Here is a 27,968-nt window from a genome sequence, read left to right on the forward strand (position 1 = left end):
TGGGACCCTGTGTCCAAGTGAGAGACCCAGGAGAAGCTCCTGGCTCTGAATCAGCTCAGCTCTAGGCATAGCAACCACTTGGGGAGTGAATCAGGAGATGGAAGATCTTTCTGTCTCTCTCCTTTCTCTGTAAAATAAAAGCAAATAAGTATTTTTAAAAAAAAGAAAAGAAAAAACAGAAAACAAAGTTCTCTCTGAGGAGGAGGTCTAGATTAGGGAGGCAAGCCTGATGGTATCTGTTCTAATAACTCTTAGAATAAGGTGTTCTCTTTTGTTTGGAGTGTGCTTTTTTTGGATCATGCAGATCCCTGACTTTGATGCCCAGGGTAACAGGTGTCACTTTGCTGGAACCGCTTATGTTGGCAGCCACGCCTGAGGTTCCCTGGCTGGGCACACTGCACTCGAGTTGGGGTGTCTCCAGCAGCTCTGCCTCAATACACTCGCATGTGTTTTGAATTTCCTGGGTTTCTTAACATGTAGGTGGTAAATGAGTATTAACTTCAGGAAATGCTTCATGAAAGTGTTAAAACACTCACACACTTCTCAGAAAATCAAACTTGTGCTTTTTTCAGATTTATTTCCATTAGGACGATTAAGCTTTTTCATTTAAACAAGCTGCCAAAATACATGACCTCTGATTTTATATAAACTATAAAAGTTAGGATCCCAAAAACAACATAAACATGTACAATACCACCAGTTATGACCTTATCATCTCACGGCGCAGGAAAAAGGGCAGAGATCAGGAATACAAATAAATTATCATCTAGGGTTGCATTCAGAATTCCCTTTTATGACCTACTAAAACCCACCAGGAAAGTGAAAGGAATCTCATTAAGCCTTCCCAGACAACTGTGAACATCCTCCAACGGGTTCCTCCCACTCCCGCTCCCATTTTGGCTCAAGCGGCACTGGACACAGCCAGCTTCTTCAGGTGATCCATGAACACCTGCAAGCTGACGTCATCAGTGAGGATGGGCGCGCCGGTTTCCTGAAACATCAAGAGAAAGGGTTACTGGCTGGAACTGCACAGTGGGAAGGCTTCTCTGCCACACACCACTGACGGGACTGCAATAGCCTGGTTTCCTCCCCAAACACTGACCAAGTTCTTACCTGGCCCCAAGCAAACAGGTTATTGTGTGTCTGAGATGGGTTCACTTTGGATAGAAGAAATCGAGCCTTTAAAAAAAAATTCAACATTAAAGGTGACATTAACATCAGCACAGTAGGAAAAAACACAAAGTCTTTACATTTCTTTGGTTAAGTTGGAAATTCTGTTTAAGGCACAGGAACCTATTTCTTTGGGGAAGCCTACTGTCTTGCCTTTTTGTGAAAGAGCACAAAACATGAAATAAGTACTAAATGCCGCTTATATCACTACATAAAACAGTAACTACCTGGCTGGCTCTGCAGCTCCACTAACAGACGGTGAGGCACAGGGCTGTTGGAGCCAGGCAGCTCACTCACCTGACTGCCGCCGTGCTCCGTGTTGATGTAGCGCGGCATCGGGAAGCGTGCCTGAAGGATTTCCTGGGCATCATCCAGGGGAGCCTGCAGCAGGTGCTTGAAGTTTTCGTACTCTGGCATGTCCTGGTATCCAGCTTTCCGCCACTGGGCTATGGTCTACATCAACAGAAAACCACCAAAACTGCTGGGGGAATGCTGCAACGACACAGCCTCCAGAGCCACCATTTCCAGCGAGGAAGTCTCCCACCAGAAGTGACCCATGACCGAGGAAAGCAAAGCAGAACTGACTAGGAGGAGCAGCTGGACCTGGCAATGACAGTGCACCTAGGACACATCACCTGCATGGCTCATCCATCACTCACACCTGCTGTTGCCTGCCGACCTGTATGGACCAAGGCGTTAATAAAGCTCCCGGATCAGTCAGGCCAAGCACTGGTGGCCTTCCCGCTTCCACTGCTCCCCATCAGTCTAGTTTCTTGCTCCACCCCTTGCAGCTAGGGGTCTCACCAGCACCCTGCTGGAAACTCCTGCCCTTTGTCTGCTAACAGTGCACACATTACACTCCACACCCAGAGCTGCTGGCTCCTCTCACTGAACCCTGAGATGGGATTCTCTTGGCAGAGGAGATAAAAAACCACATAGATTAACGCCATGAATTAAGCTATGAGGAAGAGGCATTGGAGTAAAATGTGGAATGTATACACTGCTTTTCTCTCCAACTAGACTAAAACATTTTATATCTCATTCCTCAACAACTGCTCCAGGAAATATCTTACACACACAGGAGACCAAGAGATATTCATTAACCGATTCATGTGTATTTGTAATGAAACTGCAGTGTATTTACATGTGATGTCAGCAATACTACAGAGGGCAAGGGAGAGGGAAAATGGGAAACTGACATACTAGTGTGTTCTAACAACACAACGACTGACACACACTCAAAAGCTTGTGCAAACTGCAAGTAACAGTAAGCTTATTTCAGCGCAAAACTTTTTTATATCCCTGCGTGTGGTCTCCAAAAAACTTCAGGAGAAATGTAAATTATGAAAGAACTATCCATGAACTTCAAAAAATATTTTGTACTGAAATAATTATCTTCTGCTTTCAGCTGTCCATGGAGTTTCTGCAGCACGCTCATGGATACTATATCTCTTCGGATGCTCCTCCTGTGGTCAGCTTTCCCTTTCTGAGCTGCCAGTTGCCTTTTCTAAGTATTTTTTCTGCTTCAGAACCCCTTACCTGCACTAGGGACTTAGCAGATGTGTGAGTGCGTGAGAATGAATGTCAGAGCTGTCAACAGGAGGTGTGCTGAAGGCAAAGCAAGCTAATGTCATCTGCACTGCCATCCAAGAAACAAGTGGGAATGGCAGCTGGTCAGCACAGGGCTCTCAGCCTGCCCTTTCCAACAGTCTAGCACTGGGGGCAAGTGGTTGGCATCATTACTACCTAACATTTTGGGGGAAATTCTGACACACAAGCGGCATTTTGTCAGGACATTTGAAATCAGTTCTTTTTTTTTTAATGATTTATTTTTATTGGAAAGTTGGATTTACAGAGCGGAAGAGAGACAGAGAGGAAGATCTTCCATCTGATGATTCACTCCCCAAGTGGCCATAACAGCCAAAGCTGAGCCAATTCAGAGCCAGGAGACAGGAGCTCTTCTTGGTCTCCCACGCAGGTGCAGGGTCCCAAGGCTTTGGGCCATCCTCAATTGCCCTTCCAGGCCACAAGCAGTGAGCTGGATGGGAAGTGGGGCTGCCAGGATTAGAACTGGTGCCCATATGGGATCCCGGTACATGCAAGGTGAGGACTCTAATCACTAGGCTACCACACTGGGCCCTTGAAGTCAGTCCTAATGTTCAGGCACTAGAAAGCTAAATGAATCCCCAAAGCAATTCATGGGGTAAAAACAAGAACAAACATCACTGAGAGTAACACTCAACTAACAGGCTTTTGTTTTTCTTTTCCCCCAGGATGATGCATCATCATTCTAGGGGCGTCATTCCGTTCTCAGACCATGAGGGCCCCTTAGGAAAGAACTGTCGCTGAGGGCACCGGAGCCCTCCTAGTGCAACACTCCTGGGGTCACCTCATATCATCAGAGGAAGACTTCACCCCAAGTGCCACTCCAACTGGGATGCCAGCAGCAGGTACAAAAAGTTTACTGAGGGCCCGGCGGCGTGGCCTAGCAGCTAAAGTCCTTGCCTTGAAAGCCCCGGGATCCCATATGGGCGTCAGTTCTAATCCCGGCTGCTCCACTTCCCATCCAGCTCCCTGCTTGTGGCCTGGGAAAGCAGTTGAGGACAGCCCAATGTATTGGGACACTGCACCCACGTGGGAGACCCGGAAGAGGTTCCAGGTTCCCGGCATCGGATTGGTGCGCACCGGCCGTTGCGGCTCACTTGGGGAGTGACTCATCGGACAGAAGATCTTCCTCTCTGTCTCTCCTCCTCTGTGTATATCTGACTTTGTAATACAATAAATAAATCTTTAAAAAAAAAGTTTACTGAAAAACAAACTAATTTGAATAAGTACTTAGCAAGAAGAAAGTACTTTAAAGGACCTTCCAAGATTTCTTTTACAGCACATATTATTTATTAAACACACAAACACCCTAAGGGTGTTTGACAAGACTTTATTAACAGAATGAAAGCCAATGAATGTACTCACCATAATAAATTCTGGATTTTCTAAGCTCAAATTCCTGTTTCAGATGTCATTTTGAAAAGAGCTCTAAATCAGTAACTAGGAAGAAAATAAGACTCTCCTCTCACCTCTCCAAGGTAAATGACAATCTGGAAGAAGGTGTCCATCAGCAAAATTCTGTCTGCCAGGATACTGCTGCTGTCCAGGAGCACAGGCTGAAGACAGAGAGAGATGGCAGGCATGGCCCGGTGCTGAAGAAGCCCGATCCACAGGGACGCCCAGTGGCCCCGTCCCGAGGCCCGATCCACAGGGACGCCCAGTGGCCCCGTCCCGAGGCCTGATCCACAGAGACGCCAGCACTGCCTCACACCCACGAGGCTCGATCCCCAACAGAGGTGACAGCTCACAAGTGGGCCCCAACACTGGGGTGCCCCTTTTCCACACTGCCATCTTCTGACCTGCAGCTCAGGGGTTCTAAGTGATTCCTTAGCAAGCAGAAGGGGCAGCATAGTATCTTGTCATCTGGGGCCTGGAAATCACTGCAAACACTGTTGTGTGCTGAAAATACGTTTAATCACTCGGGAACATTCACTTCCTCTCAAATCTACCACAGCTGTAAATAAGGGGGAGAATAGGGACGCCAATATGGAAAATAGTACTTACTACAAGTTCTTCAAGTTTACTATGAAATGTATTTTTCATACATTTTGTTACTTAAATAACAAAAGAAACCAGCATACATTAAGTAAAAATGGAAAATATGTACTCATGTATAGTAAATAGTGACCTGACATTTCCACATGGTTCTCTGTTTTTGCAGGTTTCTTCGAAAACACCACTTACAAAACTTGCTATTTTTATTTTTTCAGGTAACTGTTTGCTAAATTTTGTGACTATAAGGTTACTTATTTCTTTGTCTACTCTTGACCACTGTATTACCTAATTCTCTATTCTAATTGTATGCAAATAGCCTTACATGTCCTTTTCTGCCTGTGACTATTTCCAATACTCAAAAACAGGGCTTAACTGCTATAGAAACTCAACCTTTTCTCTTTTTCTTAAATAACGCCGATCTAAAAGTAAATTTTCCAGGAAAAACAAAAAACATAAGCAAAATTAGATGATTTCCAGTCTCCAGAAAGCCTGTGCATTCATGTGTGGGAGCGTGCACACACTCAGGTGCACACGCACACACGTGCACACACCTACCTCAGGCGGCCCCTGGAAGGAGTAGGAGTAGAGAATGGGCTGGATCATGATGAGGGACTGCGTCAGGTCCTGCCGGGCAAAGTGGTGTCTGTAATAGGACGACTCGTCAGGGCTGTTGTTAAACACTTGAAGGAACGGAGACCTTCTAAGGTGGAACATGAACTGCAGGCGCAGAGGAACAGACAAGTGCACAGAGCTGTAAGCTGCCAGTTCACACGCCTCAGCGCTCACACAGCTCAGCCCAGCCTCTAGGAGAGACCTCTAAGCTGAAGCTTCCATGCGAAAGCAGATGGACTGAGCAACACTGACTTCCAGAGACCTGGGGCTGCTCAAGAAGTCAGGCTACATGGAAAGAGGTATCTGGGGCGTCTTCTCATGTTAAGCAGTGGTGTGGGGTTAGGTTTTGGGTGGTGACAGGCCAGCACACTTCCCAGAGCTATGGAGCCAGGGTAAGGACCCTGAAAGCCACATATCAGGGACCACACGCATGGGAATGCAGAGGGGAGCTCAGGACCCCAGCTGGCAGCCAGAGTGACGGGTATACAGGGGAGACAATGCTGAAGAGCTCACGGTCTTCACCCCAAGAATTAGATGGTGGTGGGAAGAGTGGGGAGACTTTCAGCTCACTCGGCAGAACAGCCAGACGTGAAAACAAGCTTCTTCGAGAAGCATATACCTTCCTGAGGCTCAGAACACAAACATGAAATACTAAAGCGCTGGCATTTAATAGTATCTATGTGCAAGGTACAGGGTGCTAGCCCAGAATTATTTAATTCTTCTAACAAGCCCTCAAGCCCCTTAGTTACAGAAGAGGAGACCCTCGCACAGAGGGTTGGCCAATGCAACTTGCCCACAGTCACCACGCTACTGAGAGGTAATGATGGGCTCCTCAGCAGCCACCTGGCTGTGCAGCCAGGGCCCTCTGTCCTGACAGATTGTACCTTCAATTCCTTGGGCAAAGCTCATCTGCTGGTGGGAGCTGTGCAGAGCTGGCGGGTGTGGGGGGTGCATGAGCACAACCACAGCAGCACCAGGGGCCTATGTCTTACGTGCTGGCTCTGCAGGAAGACCCCTTGAGGAGAGGATGGCCAGCTCTAACCAGACCACCTCTCCAGATCAACACCCTCTTTGGGCACAGGAGGAAATGGGAAAGTCACGGGGTCGGGGACCTCATTTGAGACCAGCAGGGTTGGGGCACGAGCTGGAACCATGTCCTGACTCTTCCCACCATCACACCTGGCCTCTACCTACTGCGCACAGGCTCTTGCTGTCCGCTGACTCACTTTACAAAGCACTGGACACATGTGTGGCAGCCCACTGGAGACTGTGTGTTTGGAGCCCTCCCAGCCACCTGCGGAGCTCGGCTCTCCTTGCTCACTCAGGAAAGTTGGACACCCACGTTAATGGAGCAGCCTTCTGCTCCACCTACTTCTCTTCTCGTCCCATGTCCAGAGGCAGCCATGCGATTGGCTCACGCCCTGTGCAGTTACCTTCACAGCCTACTTAGGATGCAACCCACAACTAGACACATTCCAAAGTGCCTGCCACATTCCTATCTGTCACACTAATAATGATTATTTCACTCTGCTACACTTATCTTTCTCAGTTTACTGCCAAGGGAGCTAGCTGCTCACCCAGCACCTCTGCAAACCAGAGATTTGGTGTGACCCTCTTGGCCTCCTGTGGCACTCCATGCACCCATGTTCTCTTCTCTGCCTGCTGCACTGTCTGCTGCTGGGCGTGGGGTCTGCCTCTTCAGTGAATAACCTCCACTGACGGAGGCTGGAAATGGCACACAACTTCACATGACCCTGAAAACACAGAGCGTCACGTCTTCTGCAATCTACTTGCTCTGCACAAGTTCGTAAAAGGAAGTCTTACTTACCTGAGGATACAGAGAGAAGGAATCTGATAACCTGAAGGAAGAGGGATCTTCTTTGTTATATTGGCCAAATTTCTGACACTGTTGAAAGAAAATAATTTAAAAAACAACATGTAAAAAAAAAAAAATCTGAGGTCAGTGCAGTGGCACAACAGCATAATCTTCCTCCTGTAGCACCTATATCTCAAATGGAAATCGCTTTCAGTCCTGGCTGCTCCATTTCCCATCCAGCTTCCTGTGTTTGACCTGAGAGAACAGCGAAGGGCAGCTCAAGTCCTTGGGACCCAGCACCCATGTAGGGGACCTAGACAGAAGCTCCTGGCTCCTGGCTTTGAATCAGCTCAGCTTTGGCCATTATGACCACTTGCGGAGTGAACCAGCAGAAGGAGCACCTGTCTCTGTCTCTCCTTCTCTCTCTAACTGCCCTTCAAACTTTGCCCTTCTTTTTATAAAGAAATCAATGGGGAAAAAAATATGTCTCAAGGTTCACTTCCCAAGGCTTTGCCAACCTCTTAGAAACTCAATGTCTCCTCTTGGCAATTCTAGGAGCAGTTTTCAGCTTGAGTTTGAAATGTTGACACTCCCTGAAAAACGATTTCATGCAATGGCAAGGGTAACTCTTGAGCCAAACAAAGTAAAACAGTTTCGCTCATGAGGCTTTGCATTGCCTCTGACCATGAATATGTGCTGCGAATGTACCAGAGGCGTGGAGTGCCAACTGGAGATCTGTTGTCTCACGGTTCCAAATTCACCCCTTACGCCGGCTGTGAGATGATGCGGGCCTTTGACCCATATGCCTCGGCCAGCTGCCATGTATTGCATTTTGCAGGTGACAAGGGGCCATGTGCTCACCGGCGGCTCCTCGCTGCTAGGTGCTGGCTGCTCCACTCCCCACCCAGCTTTATGCTAAGCGGCCTAGGTCCCAGTGTTTGGGTCCCTGCCACCCAAATGGAAGACTCCAGTGAAATTCCTGGCTCTTCAGCCTGGCATAGCCCTGGCTGTTGTACCTGGAGAGTGAACCAGCAGGAAGGGAAGGTTTCTTTTTGTCTCTCCTTCTCTCTAAGTCTGATTTTCAAATAAACAAATATATTTCACATGCACAAAAAAGCAGAGCAGAGATCAAGTCTGAACGTAATGCTCTTATGCCCGACTTACCAGTCGGATGAGCTGGCGGTCCAGCCACCGGAGGACATCGGGCCCCTCCTCAGACTCGGCCCGGAAGACGCCAAGCCGTGCCATCAAGACGGCAGCAGCCTCCTGGTCGAAGGAGGCTTCAATATGCCTGAGCTGACTCTGTGCATCTGCCCAACTGCCGACGCCAGCGTCAGTGTCACAGTCATGTGCAAGAGACAAGAAAGGCAGATCTCCATTTAGACAAAGAAACACATCCTGTTCCTGCATGACAGAGCACACAGATTTGAGTTTCACTTTCACCCAGGAGTCACAGGGGCTCTCTGTACATTCTCAGCGGGCCTTACGTGATCTCTGACAGCTGGACACTCCAAAGAAAATTACAGAGGAGCACTTCCCCGTGGGCCACAGGACACCATGCAAGCCAATATTCAGTGCAACATTGCTAGTTCCATTTTTTTTTTCTGCTTAAAAACCTGTTTACAAATCCACCAAATAACTTCCCAGCATCACACTCCAGGAAAAAAAAAAAAAAAGAATCAACACATACAGAAGTTTTCCAGGTGAGTAAATACACCACAAACATAGATAAAAATCAACATTGACCAGAAACAGATGTGGGCAGAAAACCTAATAATAAACTATTTCCAGAATAGTTTCTGTAAAGTAGTAAACAAGAAAAGGAAACCTGTTTTGCAAAATGGGCAAGGCTATCAGACGAAATACATATGGACAATAAGCATGAATGAGGACACAACTTATTGATAATGTACATAACTATTGATAAAGGGGAAGATACAAGTTACAATGAGATGTTGCTTGCTATTTGTTAAAGATTGAAAATACCCATGGTTACTTAGGAGGCAGGGCACTTTCCTTGCACTATTGGGCAGAGTATATACTGGGACAATTTCAACTTCTGTGAGGGTGACCGGCTGGCAGGATGCAAAATGTCCTTCCAGAGGAATGATGCATCCATGCATGTTATACAATACAAGGCAGCCACTGAAATATATACATACACATATAGATGGATACAAATACAGATATTCAAACATTAATAGCTGTTGCACATGTACAAGGTTACCTCAAAAAACTTGTGGCTGGGCCCAGAGAAGCAGCCTAGCTGCTCAAGTCCTCGCCTTGCACGCACCAGGATCCCACTTGGGCACCAGTTCATATTCCAGCCACCCCACTTCCCATCCAGCTCCCTGCTTGTGGCCTAGGAAAGTAGTTGAGGATGGCCCAAAGCCTTGGGACCCTGCACCCATGTGGGAGACCTGGAGAAGGCTCCTGGTTCCTGGCTCCTGGCTTTGGATGAGTTCAACTCTGGCCGTTGCAGCCACTTGGGGAAGTGAATCAATGGATGGAAGATTTTCCTCTGTCTCTCCTCTCTGTTTATCTGACTTCCCAATAAAAATAAACACATCTTTAAAAAAAAATTGTGACAAATGGAATAAAAATAATAAACTTATTTTGGTATAATTTTTTTTGTTTGTTTAAATCCTACATGGCATTTTCATAACATGCACTTTTCACAAACTCTGAAGCACCTTTCTCTATATGGATGTATGGTAGGTAACTTTAAGGACTGGTGGAATCATAAAAGCGAACTAACAGAGGTTAAACCAGCTCTTCAGAGGACAAATGTCAGTCGGGAGACTGCGCATGCTCACTTTCGGGCAATGGTGGTCACGCGGATGCGTCTCTGGGTGCTGGAATGCTGATACTGTGTGATGAACTGGATGGCGCCTCTGCCTCCCTGGGGGATTGGGGCGTTGTGCTGCAGGATAAAGGAAAGACACCTTGTAACAGTTCCAGGTGGAACTCAAACACAGCCCCAGGCCCGCCCACTGGGTGCTTAAGGGATGGCCACAGCCAGGACAGCATGGTTTTTATGCTCTTTGAATGATGCACTTAGGATCTGTGTATTTTTCATACACACACACACACACGGCACCAACACATTTGATACTGAACTCAAGAGACTGATATGTATGTTGAAGTGTTAGGGATCAATTTGCACTTATGATTTCCAATTTACTTTGAAATGCATTAAGTAAATATAGTGAGATGCTACAGAGTCCAGACTGTGGGCACGTCAGCATAAACTGTACATCTGTCTCAGCCTTCTGTATAATAGTAATTTTTCGTAAGAAAACATTGGAGAAAGACTGAAACAAAGCATTAATTAACATTGCAATGGCTGGCATGAGTCATTGCTCTCCTAAGTTTATGGTTATGCCACAAATATTTGAATGAACACACTCAAAGAAAATAACATATTATGAAGAAACTACACACAGATTCTAGATATTTCTGCACCAAAATAAAACTCCTTTTACTTCCAACTCACCTGATTGACAACTTCAAAGTAGATGCCAAGGGTAGAGGTAGGATCCAGGCCACAGATCTTCCACTGACTTGTGCCCCCAACACCCAGCTCCTGGGAGGGGCAAAAGAAGGAACAGACACATGTCAGCCTGTGGTTAACTCCAGACGCTTGAAGGACAGGCAACTTAGAACATCACTTTTCAGGGGAAAATCTACGTCTAAAACATTTTTTTTTTTTCTGAAAAAATACAATTACAGAGCAGAAAAAGGCCTAATACTTGGATTTATAGTATCTAACCATGGAACCTCTCGTTATGTTGATGGTGTGGCCAGTCTCCACTGTGTCATATATTACATAAATGGTATCTAACACTGAAGTTCATAACAAATTAAGTCAGGGTTGGGAGAAGTAAACAGTAGGAGAAAGGATCATCTAGTAAGCTTTATGTTTTATGCATTTCTTTCATCATCACTATCAGAATAAGAAAATAGTTACACAATATTAGCTATAACTACTAAATTTCTACCCAATTCTTTCAGGTTAGGTGAAAGCGATCTATAACCTGGGTGTTAGACACAGTGGTTTTGTTACGGCAGTTAGCAACGTGCACAGCCTGTATCTGAGTATCTGGGCTATGTCTGGGCTCCTTCACTCCAGGTCCAGCTTCCTGCCAACGTGCACCTGAGAGACCGCAGAGGACGTTAAAGCACCAGAGACCCTGCCATCTGTGTGGAAAACCCAGATGGAGTTCCAGGCTCCCAGTGTCAGCCTGGCTCAGTTCTGCCTACTGGTGGCAGCTGGGAAGTGACCTAGAGAACAAAAGATCTTTCTCTGGTGAGAGTAATGTTTTAGAAGTTAACTACTCTTGACGTTCTATGGTAAGTATACAGAAATTCATCATACTCTTCTAAATACGTTCCTGAATGTTTGAAAACTTACTTTCCTTCTCTTTGCATCCCCAAACCAAACATTCATGGCTGAATACCTCTGAAACAGCTGGTCAATTTGCATTAATTCAGAAAAATGTCTTAGCAGGAAGTAGCCAGGCCGAGGTTAAGTTCTTCATCAAGCCAATTTTATGTTCTTAGAAAATACTTTGGGAAAAGGTGCTCTTCCAAAGCCCTGCCAGGAAACACACACTAGTCCCTTAGCACTCAGTGTAACAAGTGAGTGAGTGACTATCAATCTATCCATCCATCCATCTGTTTATCCAAAATAATTCAGAACATAGAGCTCTGCATGCAAACTCTTGACTCTGCCACCAAGTCGTCAGGTAGTCCTTCTTAGTTTATTATTTCATGCATTTTTATTTCTTTGAGGCTGGTGTTACAGGGCAGCAGGCTACAGCAGCATCCCTTAAGAGTCCCAGATGCTCCACTTCTGATCCAGCCTTCTGCTCCTGCATCTGGGAAAGTAGCAGAAAATGACCATAGTGCTTGGGCCCCTGTTGCCCATGCAGGAGACCCAGCTGAAGCTCCAGCTTTGAATGGGGCTGTCTCAGCCATGGTGGCCATTTTGGGACTGAATAGATGGAAAATATTCTCTCTTTCTCTGATATTTTTTCCTCTCTTACTGCTTTTAAGTAAAGAAATATCAAAAAAATATATATATATAAATAATATATATATATACATATATATTATATATATATAATATATATATAATATATATATATATACATATTTTTAAACTTAAGAGTCAAGGAGAAGTGAAAAGAAACATGGAGAGGAAATATCTCCCATTCACAGGAACATTCTCCAGTGTCTTCAAATTCTTGAGGCAAGAGAAGCTATGTTCAGAGCTAAGAACTCAACCCAGGGGCCGGGATGATGGCTCAATGTTTCAACCTTCACCTTATGAGTGCCAGGATCTCATATGAGCATCAGTTTGTGTCCCAGCTGCTCCACTTCCCATCCAGTTCCCTGCTTAAGGCCTGGGAAATGCAAAAGAAGCTCCTGGCTCCTGCAGCTCTGGCCGTTGTGGCCATCTGTGAATTAACCAGCAATATGGAAGATCTTTGTCTCCTCTCCGTAAATATTATCTGCCTTTTCATTATAATAAATCTTAAAAAATAATGATATTCAGGTATTCATGTGTATGTGTGCGTGTGTGTATATATATATGTATATACATATATATAAGAATTCAATCTAAATCTGCCATGTGGGTTGCAGAAATCCAACTGCTTGAGCTACTACTCTTGCTTTCCCAGGCTCTGCAAGGAATCAAGCCCAGGCAGTCAATGCAACAGGAGTGTTCCAACCCATGCCGTAACCACTAGGCCAGCTGTCCACTCTAGTGCGCTTCTGGGTGCACTTGAGGTGGGCTACTGGGCAACACTTTGAGTCACCCAGGACTCAAGGAATGCTCTCTGAAACTGTCTCTGTCAAATTCAGTAAGTCTAATCTGTATAGTCAGGAATGCTTATTGTGATGAAGACAAGGTGATGCCATGAAACATGGTACTCCGGGTATGCTGCCAACGTGCTGGGTGCTGCCCTAACTGCTTCCCCTCAACAATCTCCGTAATCCTGCTCACCATGCTATAGAATAGACACCGCTATCCCAGACAATGACTTAGAGAACCACCAAGTCTGTCCTGGCCCACAGAGCTAGCGAGTGGGAAACCTGAACGCTCCCGTGCCTTACAGCTCAACTTTCCCCAGAGGGTAATGGGGAAGGGCATGACGCAAGAACGTGGCCTGCAGAGGGAGATCGCACCAGACCAAATGGCTCATAGCCTGGCCACTGAAGTACATGCAGCAGGCAAAGGCTACTGCAAGGCCACCAGCCTGCCCTGTGTTCACAGACACTCAACACATGCCATTGGAGAACACACCTGTGTGTACACACAACTGTAACCTCTGCTGGGAAACAACTCAGACTGCTCTCTCTGGACAGCTCATCATCAGCCAAGAGCAGAACAAAGGCATCATGTCAAGGCTTAAGAACAGACAAGCTTATTCCTGAAGGATTTTGTTGAATGCCTGCCTGCTACTGAACATAACACCCTTGACTCTCCAGCCCAGTAACCCAAACATCAGTGGAGGAGTCAGGGGAACCAGGGCTGCAGCTCCTGGGTCAGCTCCAGCCCTAAGCAAAGACGCTTCCCTTCCCCATGCCTCCTTTCCCCCGACCCTATAAGACAGAGAGCCAGACAGATGGACCAATGCAAACAACCTTGGCTCTCAGCCCTGTGGTGGTCCCAAAGGATCAGCCTTTCTCTCCTCCCTTGGACACACTCCACTGGTGACATATTGCAAGGCTTCACCTTCCAACACCTCTAACAGGGCAGGAGGTAAGAGTGAGGATAGCAGAGTTTTCCTTACATTTTCTGACACACACGGTCCTTTCACGTTCAGAGATACACATGGACCAATGGCTCCAGCAATCTTCAGTTCCCGAGAGGTCTAAAACAAATTACAGAAGAGTATAAAGTTAAAGCTCACCGAGCCTCACTCTGCCATCCTGGTGGCCACAACACAAATGCAGAAGGAAAACATGGGAACATTATCATTCTACCAAGAGAAAATCCCAAATGGGTTACAGAATAATAACTGTGCCACAAGCTTTTCTAAGGTCACAATGAGCTGACTAAAATATGAATAAAATCTGCCTTGAGAAACCACATGAATACGATACGGCATTCTCAGCTCTGTCAATGCACTTTAAATTCTAAAATTATTTAGATAAAGAACAACTCAATCAACAGTATCTTTTCTCAATCCCATGTATATTCATAATCATTTACATATTTCTAATCAGTGAACATATTTTTTTGTATTGCTAAAAATACTGAATTCATGACCCTCAGCATAATGACAAGGTCACTCAGTGTAATGAGTGAGTGAGTGACTATCTATCCATCCATCCATCCATCCATCCATCCATCCATTTATCCAAAATAATTCAGAACATAGAGCTCTGCATGCAAACTCTTGACTCTGTCACCAAGTCATCAGGCAGTCCTTAGTTTATTGTTTCATGCATTTTTATTTCTTTGAGGCTGGCGTTACAGGGCAGTAGTCTACAGCAGCATCACATTTTAAATGTGAATTCATTTTAACAATAACCATTCCACTTCATATTAAAAAGAAAAAAGAAGTGGGGTTGGCATTGTGGCATAGCATGCAAACCTGCTGCCTGAGATGCCAACATCGCACCTGAGTGTAGATTCAGGTTCTAGTCCAATCCTGCCCCCTGCTGTGGAAGGCAGTGACGGACGGCCCAGCTGCTTGGGCTCCTGCACCCATACGGAAAACCTGGATTGGGCTCCTGCTCCTATCTTTGGCCTAACCAGGTCCTGTCTGTTGTGGCCATCAGGTGGTGAACCTGGGTGTGTATGATTTCTTTCTCTGTCCCACCCTTTCTGTCTCTGTAACTCTGCCTTTCAAAAAAACAAAAGTCTTAAAAAATTCAAACATTTATTTAAGTTTAACTTAAACACTTTAACAGTTATCACAAACTCTGTAAGTACTAGTTCCAATCAAATGTTCTAATGGCCCCTTTCAATGTTTTCTTAGTTGACTCAGAATCAACTATAGAGGGCCAGGAGTTCCCTCAGGAACAAACTCTCAATGCTGTGTATTCTTCTATAGGCACTGAACACAAATCCCAGCTCTGGGCAATGTGTGTCCCCCAATGCCGGCTTGGGGGACACTGGCCACAGCGAAGTCCCCTATCCTCTGGTCTCAATGCTGCTCCTAATTCCTACCCCATCGACAGCTCTCCTAGAACAGAGGAAACAGACGGCTCCTCTGGCTCCACAGCAGGGCAGGACCTGCAGGGAAACCAGCCCCTTCTTGGCTAGACTATTAACACTGATGCTGGCCAGCCTGGACAACAAAGCGACGATGTGACTAAGAAACTTGACAGCCACTGGGGTGGCTGTCAGCAGATCTCCCAACATCTGTGTGCTGCCGGCAGGTTGCCAGAAGGCTAACTCCTGAGTGAACAAGCACTGCACAGTCAGCCCTCGGATCCATGAGGGATTGGCTCCTGGCTCCCCTCCAGATACCAGAACCTGAGGATGTTCAAGTGCCTTGTAGAAAATGGCACGGTATTTGCGTATCATCTACGCATATTTCCCCATATACTTTAAATCATTTCTAGGTTACTCTAAACCCCAAACAACGTAAATGCTAAATAAATAGCTGTTACACTATATTACTTAGGAAACAACAAGAAAAAAAGGCCAAATAGGTGCAGAACAAATAAGTCTTCCCCCAAACATCTTGGATTCAGTTTGTTGATTCCATAGATGAGCAAATGCAGACACAAAGGGCTAACTTTGATGCCATGAAGATTTTAAAGTCTGATTTACCTTTACTTCTAAAGTAGCACCAAATGCCATTCGAAAATTTCCATTAAAATCTTTACTAAAAATTCTTTGGAATGTCTGTTTGAAGAGTGAAGTGTTGAAAGAATCTCCCATCACCATGTAGCCTCTAGGTAAGACAAAAGAAAGTCAACACTAGCATGAAGGAAGCCATTGAAACTCCCCCTCAGTATTTACAATTACAGCCTAAAAACTACACATGTAACACTAGTAAAACCCAACTTAGATTCTATATCAAATATATTATGAAGTATTCAACCACACATACAGAAACATGCCAGACAAGAGGTATTTTGATAGAGAAAATTAGAGTAGTTTAAACATTATTTCTACAATTACAGGACTCGAACCTACTTTCTTTTTTAAAGAACTACCTATTTTTTATTGGAAAGCCAGATTTGCAGAGAGATACAGAGAAAAATCTCCTGTCCACTGATTTAATTCCCAAGTGGCTGCAATGGCCAGAGCTAAGAGTTGATCCCAAGCCAGGAGCCAGGAGCCTCCTCTGGGTCTCCCTCACAGGCGCAGGGTCCCAAGGCTTTGTGCTGACCTCGACTGCCCTTCCAGTGCTGCTCCTAATTCCTACCCCATCGACAGCTCTCCTAGAACAGAGGAAACAGACGGCTCCTCTGGCTCCACAGCAGGGCAGGACCTGCAGGGAAACCAGCCCCTTCTCAGCTAGACTATTAACATCGATGCTGGCCAGCCTGGAGAAACAAAGTGATGATGTGACTAAGAAACTGTGACAGCCACTGGGGAGTCCCAACATCTGTGTGCTGCCGGCAGGTTGCCAGAAGGCTAACTCCTGAGTGAATAAGAGCACTGCACAGTCAGCCCTCAGTATATGAACCAGAGCCCATATAAGATCCCGGCGTGTGCAAGGCTACCACGCCAGGACCTGGACTGCATTTAAGATGCCGCCACTGCGAGAAAACAGATGAACAAAGTGGGAGGATCATCTGTATTCTCTGAACATTTATAACTTGTGATTCTGTAATTACTTGCAAATAAAAGTTAAAGAAGCCTCAAATTAACATACCCTTCAGTTTATATCTTAAAGGTTTATTTTGTTTGAAAGGTAGAGTTGCAGAGATTAAGATTTTCCATCTATGCACTCCCTCCCTACACAGCTACAACGGAGAGGCTCATGGTGCAGCATTTTATAAGCTCTCTGGCAGGACTGGGGCCATAGAGCTATTAAACTCTGCTCCATGTTAGAATCACTAGAAAATGTTTTAACATGCAGATACCCAGGTCACACTCCATGCTAAGAAATCAGAATCCACGGAGGACAAGACCCAAAGCAAGAGTAGTTTTCCAAGTTTTCTAAGGTTCTAACATGCAGCTGACTTTAGACCAGTGCCCAGTCCCCGTTATCATCACTACGGTTGCAGGTGTATGTCATCCTCCTGGACAGTACATCCCACAGCATCTAATTCACAAGCACTGGCACAAAGGCTGAGGAGCACACGGCTAGTCAGCTCTCAGGAACCCCGAGGCTGTTGGTCCAGGCACCCTGCACCCCGAGAGCCCCTACATTCTACCGCAAAGTGCTCCTAGGTGACCTTGTCTACACCCTGTCCCCATCACTGATTTCTGCTTTCTTCACACAGCAGTTCCCTCTCCCCACAGGTCCGCTGGCAACATACCCAGTAAGATTCGTACAACACTTCATCTCCAGAAGCCCGGTCTGATCAAGGGCACAGGCGTAAATATCAATGCAGTGGCCGTTGGCAGCAGTTCGATTAGCGAGCATCTCGTAATGCTATGAAGACAGGAAACACACTTTAGGAAACATTGCCATTTTTCCAAGATGTGCTTCAATATACCAAAGAATATGGAAAGGGAAAAATAAGGATTTGGTTTCCAATTTCAAAACACTTTCAGCAGTTCTAAAGCTGTCACTCCAAACAAGGTCAGACAGGGGGAGCAGTAATTGAGCAGCAGCCAAGGCCTGGAACAAAGTCTCAGAATGAGGAACTTTCTGGCTGGCAGCTGCCACTCTGGAGTAACCAAATGCACCAGGACAGCCCACACTCACGACTACCCACCTTGGTCGCCTTCTTCATAAAGCGTGCATTGTCTTTCTCAATGTCATGCCAGGAACGAATAGGAACCTTCAGCTCATCACCGACGACCATGCCGGGCCCTTGGGTAGGCGGACCACCCGTGAACAGCATGATCCGGGCTCCCATGTTGGGGAAAGTACCCTGTAACAGGCAGCAGCAAGTTAGGGGTACACGGCCTGCCTCCAGGTGAGCTACATTGCCAACAAAAATGCTGCACGACCCGTCTTCTTGGATGATTCTCATCTTGATCAAAGTACAGAACGATACAGACACAGATGCTGATGTGGGGTGGTGTGTGGGGACAGCACTGCCCATCCTCCCAGCTGATGGTTCTGTGCATTTCTAGTAGCTTCCTGTGAGCCCTTCCCATCGCTCTACCTCCCTTGTGCTTTTCATGAACATTTTCGGTCTTTCCCAAACATCGAAGGGCTCCTTCAGTGTGGATAATACCGACTTATATTAATACATGCAGGTCACAACTGATTTCCAAACAAGGCCGGCAAATCAAATTCTGGCCACAGGTTTCCCAGTGAATTGTGAATTACCTCCAACAAGCCAACAGCGATGGACAGGGCGACACCAGTGGAGCGCAAGGGTCTCTTCCCCTGAGTTACCGGCCATGGGTCCCTCTGCAGCTCGCCCAGGAGATCGGTGAGGGTCATGTCAATCTTGTGAACCGGCTGCAGAAACCTGAGAATGTTGAAAAGAAACGTCCATCTTGCCTTCACAGAGGACTCTGGTCTTCAAATCCAGGGACTTCTGGAGGGGACAGCTACTGCTGTCTTCAAGGTTATCTCTAGCTACACGCACAACTCAAGGATTTGCTAGGGAATGTAAAGTCTACTTTTTAGTAATTTATAGTGTAGCAAGGAAAAGAAAATGTCACTTTGACAGGAATAAATGGGTGCCACTGGCAGACAGCAGAGGAATGCTAAGGAGACGTCTATGAGAATTGAGCGCCCGGTAGCTTCATGGTTCTAACGCATTTTCTTCCGTAAGAGAACAGAGGCCAATTTTGGCCTTCCTGACCCCCGTGGGCCATCTTGCAGGTCCACAACAGCATGTGACACCGTGCATAGGGGCCTCACCTGCTTGAAACAGAAGGGTGCTCCTGTGCTTGGGCAGGTCTTGGCTGTGACATGGGCATGGCCGGTTTGCTCAGGCCCAGCATATCCTAAAGAAAACAAAGCCAAGAACTCATTTCCTAGAAACCACGCAGAGGAGAACAAGTTCACTTCTAAGAAACAGCCAGGCTTCAGCTTCAGCAGGACACAAACCTGGATCTGCTTTGCAGTTAAATCCTTGGTCCCCCGGAAGACGTAACTTTTGGAGATTCCTTCGCAGCTTAGTTCGTGCACCTGCACCATCCTCCCAAAAGTGATGAGGCCCACCAGGGCATCTGGTGGAAGGAGACTCAGGGACATCTGCAGGGACTCTTTGAGTGCTTGAAGGTCATCCTCCTCCAGGCATGTGTCGACCACGTACAGAAAGATAAGGGGGGACTGGGGACCCCGCTTTCAGCAAACAGAACCAGCACAAGGGTCAGTGTCAGATACACATTACTAACTCTTGTTTAAGCACATCAAGTGTAAGAATATCAAGTCTTCAATTACATTTAAACTCCGGACATAAGTGCATCTACATAAACCCTTCTTTACCCTATTAAATGCCTTAGATGCTTTCATGATGAACTACACATAAAAACTGTTTCCAACGATTTTTTTTAACATTTTGGGGATGACACACTTTGTGCGAGGCAGCCTGCCAGGACCTGGACATGTTAGTCAGTGCCCAGAAAGAACCAAGACTCCTGTCTGCCTCAAGGAGCAAGTTTTCTGGAAGGCAGAGGGGGACAGTGCTATCCAGGAGGGCAGCCAGGGGGCAGCTTCACGCACTAACAGAGGCCAGGCAGCCTCATCAAGAAAGGCGCATTCAAGCAACAAGCTGGACGGGAAGGGAACCACAGAGACAGAGGGAAGTGCTAGCCTCGGGCAAGGGCTGAGCAAAGGCCATCACACGTCGGGGCCCCAACAGCTGGACAAGGACAACAGCAGGAGCTGAGGTCAGAGAACACACACACAGGGCTGTGACACCTGCCTTCCACTTTGGCTGGAAAGAAGAGCTCTTCGCAGCACTGAAGGTTCGGAACAGAGAGCTAACAGAGCTGCCAGAGAGGTACCTCGGGACAGAGAGGGAACGTGATATGCTTCTTAGGGTTGCTTTGCTGCTGGGTTAAGGATCAAAGACAGACAACGGCAAGAACAAGGGGAGCAGTCGGGAAACAGCTGTAAGTGCCTACACCCCACAACCCAAGCTTTAGGAACCTGCCGCACCCCCAGCTTCAAACCCTCTGGAAGGAAAGATACAGGATTTTCAGAGAAAGTCCATATTTAGCAATGTTCATTAAAGACACAACAAAGAAGTTACCTGTACCACGTACTCAATGGTAGAAAACTGGGGCATCAACTCGGCAGGTTGATTCATCTCAGATATGCCCGTATAAGCCGGAGGAAACTGAAAACAAAGCACTGTTTTGTTAGAACTGAAAGATACTCACTCTACACATTTTACTTTCCAGTTGTGAAAATGGCTAATGACCATTTTGAAAGTGCCAAATATGAAATAATGGGGGACAGCACCGCAGGGCAGTGGGCTAAGTCACTGCATATAGTGCCAGCATCCCACACTGGAACACTAGTTCCAGTTCCAGCTCTTCTGTTTCCGGTCCAGCCTCTCAGTAATGTAGCTGGGAAGGCAGCAGAGGATGGCCCAGGCCAAGCACTTGGGCCCCTGTGCCACGGGGAGACCTGGATGGAGTTTCAGGCCTGGTCCAGCCCCACTGTTACAGCCATTTGGGAAGTGAACTTGAGGATGAAAGACCAACTTTCCATTCACCCTTACAAATAAGTTAGACAATCTTTTAAACAAAATGTATCAAACATTAACTAAAAATTAAAGACTATCACCTAAAACTTGCAACTCTCTCTCTTTTTTTTTTAAGATTTATTCATTTTATTACAGCCAGATATACAGAGAGGAGGAGAGACAGAGAGGAAGATCTTCTGTCCGATGATTCACTCCCCAAGTGAGCCGCAACGGCCGGTCCTGCGCCAATCCGATGCCAGGAACCTGGAACCTCTTCCGGGTCTCCCACGCGGGTGCAGGGTCCCAAAGCTTTAGGCCGTCCTCGACTGCTTTCCCAGGCCACAAGCAGGGAGCTGGATGGGAAGTGGAGTTGCCGGGATTAGAACCGGCGCCCATATGAGATCCCGGGGCATTCAAGGTGAGGACTTTAGCCGCTAGGCCACACAGCCAGGCCCTGCAACTCTCTTTAAAAATTTCACTAATTACACTTGAAAGTCAGAGTTACAGAAAGACAGTGAGACACAGACAGAGGTCTCCCATCTCCTGGTTCACTCTCAAATAGCCACAACAGCCAGAGCTGGGCTGGGCTGTGCCTGTGCTGGGAGCCAGGGGCTTCTTCCTGGTATTCCACTTGTGTGTAGCAGCCCAAGGACCTGGGCCATCCTCCAGCGCTTTCCCAGGCCAAGAGCAAGGAGCTGGATCCAATGTGGGGCAGCTGCCAGTGCCACAGGTGGAGGTTTTAGGGCACTATACCACTATGCCACCCAGTAAACTTGTCTTATATTTGTATCTTATGTAACTTCTAAACTATCTATTTTTCAGAGCAATTTTAGGTTATAATTGCTTAAAAACACACTGTTAAAAACCATTTTTCTGTCCTACAAATTAAAGGCTGAGATTTTTACCTGTCTTAGCAACAGTCTACGTGGAAAGGCTACCATCTTTATCTGGATTGTTTTTATTTTGGCTGTTACCAGTAAGAGAATATATCCTCAGGGTAGGAAACTTGACAAGTTTAGGAAAACCTAAAAAAACAGAAGGTAAAAACCCAAATCCTGTGTGAACTAGAGGCCAACCTTGGTTATTGGAGACCTTGGTTATTTCTTTCAGATGTTTTCTACGGAAGCAAAATTGAGACCATGACACATATGCAAAGCTGAGTCTGGCTTTTTACACTTAAAAAAGTATGGGAGAACACCAAGGTCAGCCCAGCCACACTGGCCACATCCCAGCAACCGGGAGAGGCCCAGGTCACCCACTGTGAAAGAGGGGAGAAGAGGCTGAGCCCACTCGGACCCCTCCAGGGAGCAGACCCCCTCCAGCACTGTGCTCATTTAGAGGCTCGCTTCTGCATGTCCCCCACCCCACCAGGATTACAGATGACTGTGCCTGCCTGTGGTGACACTCGGCCTTCCAGAGCACATTTCGTCAGCTGGCATATGGCGATCGCAGGTAAGCACTGGATATTAAGTCCAGAGCACGAGGCGTCAGGCACTGCTCTAACCCCTGCACGTCCATCAGCTGCATGTAATTCTTAGCAATGATCCCATGAGGTAGGCAACACCACTGCCATTTTCGGTGTAGACAGCAAGAGGAGACTAAGCAACCTCCTCAAGGAGACAATGGAAGTTAAGCAGAGGATCTAGTGCAACCCAGGCAGTGTGGCTAGAGTCCTGGCTCTTGATTATCACTTTGCTTGACACCTTTAACATCAAATTATTTAAACATAGACATCATCAATTCTGAATGTAGCAATATTGTGTGTGGGGGGGTGTATTCTTAAGCAGAGACAGAGAGCTCCTGCTAGCTAGCATGGTATACAACTGCCATGGGAAACACAGGCACCTTGACCGCTAGGCTCAACACCTGCCTGGACGGTATACTGAAGGAGGGACGTATTGAATGGAATCTTCTTAGTTTCTGAGTATGCAGTCAGTCAACAACTGATCATTGTCTACTTCATCACTGCCTAGGTCCATGTCTGGGAATACGATCGTCAAATAAATGAATAAATACAGGCAGGCTAGCAACAGTTTAGGCTCTGTTCAAATGGTGTACTTTAGGATGTCCACGCTTTTTTCCAACAGCTTTCTTGAGGCACAATTTATGTATTATAAAATTCACCCATCTGAAGTGTATAATTTGATGACTGAGTAAACACACACAGAGGTGTGTGACCACTACCGCACTCCAGTTTGAGGACACTACCATCACAGGTACAGGTAATTTTAAAGAAAAGTCTCGCCTGATTTTTGAGCTCCCAGTTTCGTAGTTCAAAAAGTTTTTGAATTAGAAGAAGCTCAATATTGAGACTTGAGTCCTAAAAGATCAGAAAATAAGAATTTAGTGACATCCACTATCTACTAGGAATAAACTGAAATTAAGTGATACACAAACTATACATCTGTTACTAGGGTAACAGACTTCCTGTCTTCAGAAAACTTGCAAGGAAAGAAAATTTTATACTTCCTCCATGCAAATGACGAGGACTCAAAATAACGGATCCAGCCAGAGAAAAATGACAAGTGGCCAATGTGCTTAACCAAGGCTGTCACCTGGAGTTCAACAGAAACTGCTTGTTACCAGTGACACACAAACACAACCACACAAAATTTTATCTTTCGCAGAGTAGCACAACTAATAATCCAACACATTACAATAATTCACATACCTGATTTCTTTGGAAACAGAAATTGCAGGCCCAAAGTTTTGCTCGATAATCAACCTGACTGTCAAAAAACAACAAAAAAAAAAAGTCACAACTAGGTCCTTCATATTTATTTGAGGGACAGAGTTCCTGCCCACTGGTTCTTTCCAAATGACCAAAATGGCCAGGGTGGCAGGAACCTAGTCAGCTGGGACATTCCACTGACACCTGGAGTCTACATTCTCAGGCAGCTGGAGTCAGAAGACGGAAGTCGATCCCAGATCCAGGCACTCCCATACGGGCTGTGAGCACTGGAACAGCTAGGCCAGACACCCACTCCACACTGAGAAACATTCCGATGTATGTTTCAAGCTCAGTAAGGAGCACGGCCACGTTCCTGTGTGTGGCCCCATGCCAAGGCATGCAGGATGTACACCGCGCTGGAACCCTGGCTAGCTGGCACACCAACACATCTCCTTCCAAACGTTGCACTGAACAAGCAGCACGTGACTTTTCCATTCTTCTAAATTCCTAGGAAATGTTTGTTAAATTTCATGATTTATATATAATTTACTTCCTTTTGCCTATTAGTTTTGTGATCAAAGGCTGTATTTCCCGATAACTCAACTGTTCAGCTATGTGACGTGACTGAAAAGTACAGGATAAACTGCCTTGGCTTCAGCCTCACGTGGCCTACTTGAAGCAATGGCGGGCAGGCTTGTTTCCACACTATTTTCTACAATGGTCTAAACAGTGCTTCATAGCTTGCCTCTCCTTTCAATGTCTAACAAATTAAAAAACAGAGTAGGAGCATCCTTGAAGATGGGTGCATTAAATTAAGAGGGGAATGAAGTGAAAAAGGTCCCCTTATGTGAAAATTGTACACTTCCCACCTGCTTCAAAATTCAAATAGCTCCTACTTATAAGAGAAAAATCATACACTAGTCTTAAGATTTAAAAAAAAAAATTACACTAACAAAATCATTAAGAGCTAAAATATCTTTTACCAGTGCTTCCAGCAATACAGGTAAAACAGGAAATGTTGTTCTAAAGCTTTTGAAATTTCTTGAAAAACACTTTAAAAGGCACAGATGATGTCTACAGCTAAACCAAAAGCAAGTTAATAAGCAGCAAAGTGGATGACCAGCAATGCCCATAGGAGAACCATCTCACCTGGAGTGCTAATCAGGGAGATTCCACAAGCTCTCACCTTCCCAGAACCGAACCACCTGCTCCTCAGATATAAACCTACAACTGACCCAGATCGGATGGCTTATTCAAGAGTGACAGAAATGTAGGTGATGAACAGTATTCAGCAAGCAGACCCACATGGGAAAAAAATCCCTACCAGAGAGGGCTGAGCACGGCCTTGCACGTCGGCCTGCTGCACAGCACGGGCTCATATTGCACGGGTGGCAGGTCTGGACGTTCCTTCAGGGGAGTTAGGAGACAGGCCAGGGGCACCACCATCCTCGTGGCCTCCAGGCGGCTGGAGGGCCACACGTTCCACGTGAACCGCACGCCATCGCGCTCTTCATTCTGCTGAATGAACTCCAGATACGTGGCTGCCATCGTCTGCAAGGGAACTGAAGACAAAGCTCTGATCATTACATCACATTCCCAACTGAAACCCTGGAAGACGGCCTCTAACATGTGAGTCTGGAAGAATAGGTCACCTCTTACTCCTACTTTCCTTCTGACCCCCAAAAGGCAGTTAACTCCCAGCTGATCAGATTCTTCTCCAACTCTCCCCTCTACCACTTAAGAAATGAAACAATGGGGCCCAGTGCAATGGCTCAACTGGCTAATCCTCTACTTCCAGGCACCAGGTGGGGTCCCAAACTGGCACCGCTTCGTGTCCTGGCTGCTCTACTTCCCCTCCAGCTCCCTGCTTGTGGCCTGGGAAAGTAGTGGAGGATGGTCCAAAGCCATGGGATCCTACACCCATGTAGGAGACCCACTAGAAGCTCCTGACTCCTGGCCCTGGAATGACTCAGTTTCAGTGATAGTAGTCACTTTGGGAGTGAACCACCAGATGGAAGATCTTTCCCTCTCTCTTGCAAATCTTTCTTTCCAATATAAATAGATACACAGACAGGAAGGAAGGAAGGAAGGAAGGGAGGAAATAAGGCGGCAGGTTTAGAACTGAATCTGCAGGCAGTCCAAACTACTGATTTAATCTTCTCCCCATGTGGTTATCTGTGAAGAATTGGAAGCAGATCTGCGAATCCAGTTCACGGTGGGAACTAATTCAGAGCCGAAGTAGTTGCACGTGGAAGTGACGCAAAAACAGAGGGGCCTTCCATTCTGCTGCCCTCAGCCGACCTCCCTTCACCACACTCACTTCCAGGCAAACTCAATGACTCCGCTCAGGGAGACAGTCCTTCGGACCATGCTGTCAGCCCCAGACAACCCCATCTTAAGTGGGAGCTTCAAGCATCCTTTGTTCACACCCTAAAAGACACACCCCAGGCAGTGGGGTGCAAGGCAACCAGCAGCTAAAATAGATAGATAGACAGATAGATAAAAAGGTAAATGAAAGAATCTACGCTATTCCAATGGGCCAGTGTCCACCGCACTCTGGGCCTGCATACAATTTCCAGAAGGGCCCTGCTGCAAACAATCCAGATTAAGGCAACATGACTAAGCTGGAAAAGCCAAGGAATTATTAGTCTCCTGCGCGGAACCCGGATCACAAGAACGGCAAACATTTGCTCCATCCAAGTCTCTAAGTCTCTTTGCCAGTCATTCTGGCAAAAGCGGAACCAGGAGCACAGGGAACAGAGGAGGCACTTCTGACTTGGGGCAGGGTAGGAGAGTGGGAGAATGCGGCTGGGAGTTCTCAGCAAACACATCTTCATCGGATAACCGCCATCTGCTCCAGCCAAGTTCCTTAGTAACGGTACGGGTTCCACTCCATGGCCCCAGGTCTCTCCGCAGTAACACCTGCTCTTCCCTTTGTCCACTGCCTCCTCCGGGGCAGTTTCTTAACCTGGGCCTGCATAAACCACACGGCACTTCAGAGGGACCACTTCTGACTTTGCACAATGGACATCATCCCCCCCGCCCCACCAAGGGAGATGGGTTATACCAAATTCTCCCAAGGGGCAGGGCATCGAAGACGTTCCCCGCCGAATGAATAACTTTAAATCCTTTGACCCAGTTTTGTCTGTGACGGACGACTGCTGTCTTCCGCTTGCGCGCACACCCTCTCCCAACTCTGAAGGCTCAGGAAACCCCAAAACCTGTCCTCCTCCTGGCGCGAGGGCGTACGCTCAGCCGGCTCGTGCGCTATCCATTCCCTCCGGTTTCCTCTCCGACCACGGCGCCCCTGGCAGCACCCAGGACCCTATCCTCCGCCCTCGGTACCCCCCCGACCCCACTCACCAGCCCGCAGCCGTAGGAACGCACAGCTGGAAAAGCCGGGTTCTCGCTCCCACCACCAAGTCCAGCTCAGCTCTCAACGGATTGGCCAGCGCCCTGTGCGTCACGCCGGGACGTCATCCACTGACCAATCAAAGAGCGACTTCTGTGCGGGCTGGCGGAAGCGCCCCCGTTAGGGAAGCCACGCCGTCATCTTGGATCGGGCATGGCCGTCACGCCTCCGCGTCGGGGGAACAGCTGCCTCACGTTTCCCCTAAACGTTTCTGCTTCAGAGAACCTTGCAGACTCACTCCCATAGTCGCTGCCGGCACGCCCCCGGCGTTCGCCCACACACCATGGCACATCCATGGCAAATCCCTCTCAGCGCCTTAGCGACCAGGAAGCAGAACAATGACGTGTGAGTGGGAGGGAGGGGCGCCGCGGAAGCGACGGAAGTGGCCGAAGGAGGCGTGGGCGCTCCGTGGGGGTGTGGCGCATGCGTGTTTGCGGGCGGGCGCGGACTGCACCTGCCGGTACAGGTGTCGAAGGCTCCTCCGAAGCTGAGGTTTCCTGATCACCCTAACTGTGGTGGCTTCGTGCTGTCAGCAGGACGCCCAGGACTACACCGAACACGGCTTTTACGACATGTTTCACATGTTTTCACGCTTTCTGTCAGAATGAGCGCACGAGCAGAAACCATGACCTTCAAATTAGGCAGGGGGGCCCAGGGGGCTGGAGGGGGGGGCGGGGACGCGATGGCTCAGTGAGTAAATCCACACCTTGCACCAGGATGCCATGCCATCGCCAGTTCCTGTCCCGGCTGCCCTGCTACCCTTCCACTTCCCTGCTTGTGTCCTGGGAAAGCAGTCGAGGATGGCCCAAAGCCTTGGGATCCTGCACCCACGTGGGAGACCCGGAGAAGCTAAGGCTCCGGCTTTGGATCAGCTCTGCTCCAGCCTTTGCAGCCAACTGGAGACTGAACGAGCAAATGGAAGATCTTTATGTCTCTTCTTT

General features: G+C 47.2%; 1 protein-coding gene across 3 annotated transcripts; it reads right to left on the reverse strand.

Moving 5' to 3' along the window:
• Nucleotides 1–558: 558 nt before the first annotated feature.
• Nucleotides 559–27,377, reverse strand: SEC23B (SEC23 homolog B, COPII coat complex component). Of its 3 annotated transcripts, none has more exons than XM_058679387.1 (20): nucleotides 26,979–27,377; nucleotides 24,940–25,177; nucleotides 23,616–23,673; nucleotides 20,507–20,593; nucleotides 19,357–19,593; nucleotides 19,168–19,253; nucleotides 18,625–18,769; nucleotides 18,062–18,220; nucleotides 17,660–17,775; nucleotides 15,996–16,119; nucleotides 14,002–14,082; nucleotides 10,695–10,784; nucleotides 10,015–10,121; nucleotides 8,363–8,516; nucleotides 7,211–7,288; nucleotides 5,326–5,487; nucleotides 4,245–4,331; nucleotides 1,468–1,623; nucleotides 1,114–1,179; nucleotides 559–991 (listed from the first exon to the last, which is right to left on the reverse strand). In XM_058679387.1, exons 2-20 carry the CDS (start codon nucleotides 25,161–25,163, stop codon nucleotides 902–904), a joined length of 2,307 nt encoding a protein of 768 aa, XP_058535370.1. In that variant the 5' UTR covers nucleotides 25,164–25,177; nucleotides 26,979–27,377; the 3' UTR covers nucleotides 559–901. The 3 variants fall into 3 exon arrangements, with proteins under 3 accessions (XP_058535370.1, XP_058535371.1, XP_058535372.1); XM_058679388.1 differs by lacking the exon at nucleotides 26,979–27,377 and adding an exon at nucleotides 26,837–26,965; XM_058679389.1 differs by lacking the exon at nucleotides 26,979–27,377 and adding an exon at nucleotides 26,842–26,864.
• Nucleotides 27,378–27,968: the final 591 nt, after the last annotated feature.

Source organism: Ochotona princeps, chromosome 22, assembly GCF_030435755.1.
Source record: "Ochotona princeps isolate mOchPri1 chromosome 22, mOchPri1.hap1, whole genome shotgun sequence".
Lineage (NCBI taxonomy): Eukaryota > Metazoa > Chordata > Mammalia > Lagomorpha > Ochotonidae > Ochotona > Ochotona princeps.

What these genes read in the sequence shown, in the direction of transcription:
- SEC23B (XM_058679387.1), bottom strand. Translation starts at nt 25,163, where the DNA reads ATGGCAGCCACGTATCTGGAGTTCATTCAGCAGAATGAAGAGCGCGAT. An exon ending in CCATTGAGTACGTGGTACAG is followed by an intron (nt 19,594 to 20,506) that starts GTAACTTCTTTG and finishes GTTTGCTGAAAG; the next exon opens with CGGGGTCCCCAGTCCCCCCT. An exon ending in TCGCTGTTGGCTTGTTGGAG is followed by an intron (nt 18,221 to 18,624) that starts GTAATTCACAAT and finishes TGCCTGTTACAG; the next exon opens with GGTACTTTCCCCAACATGGG.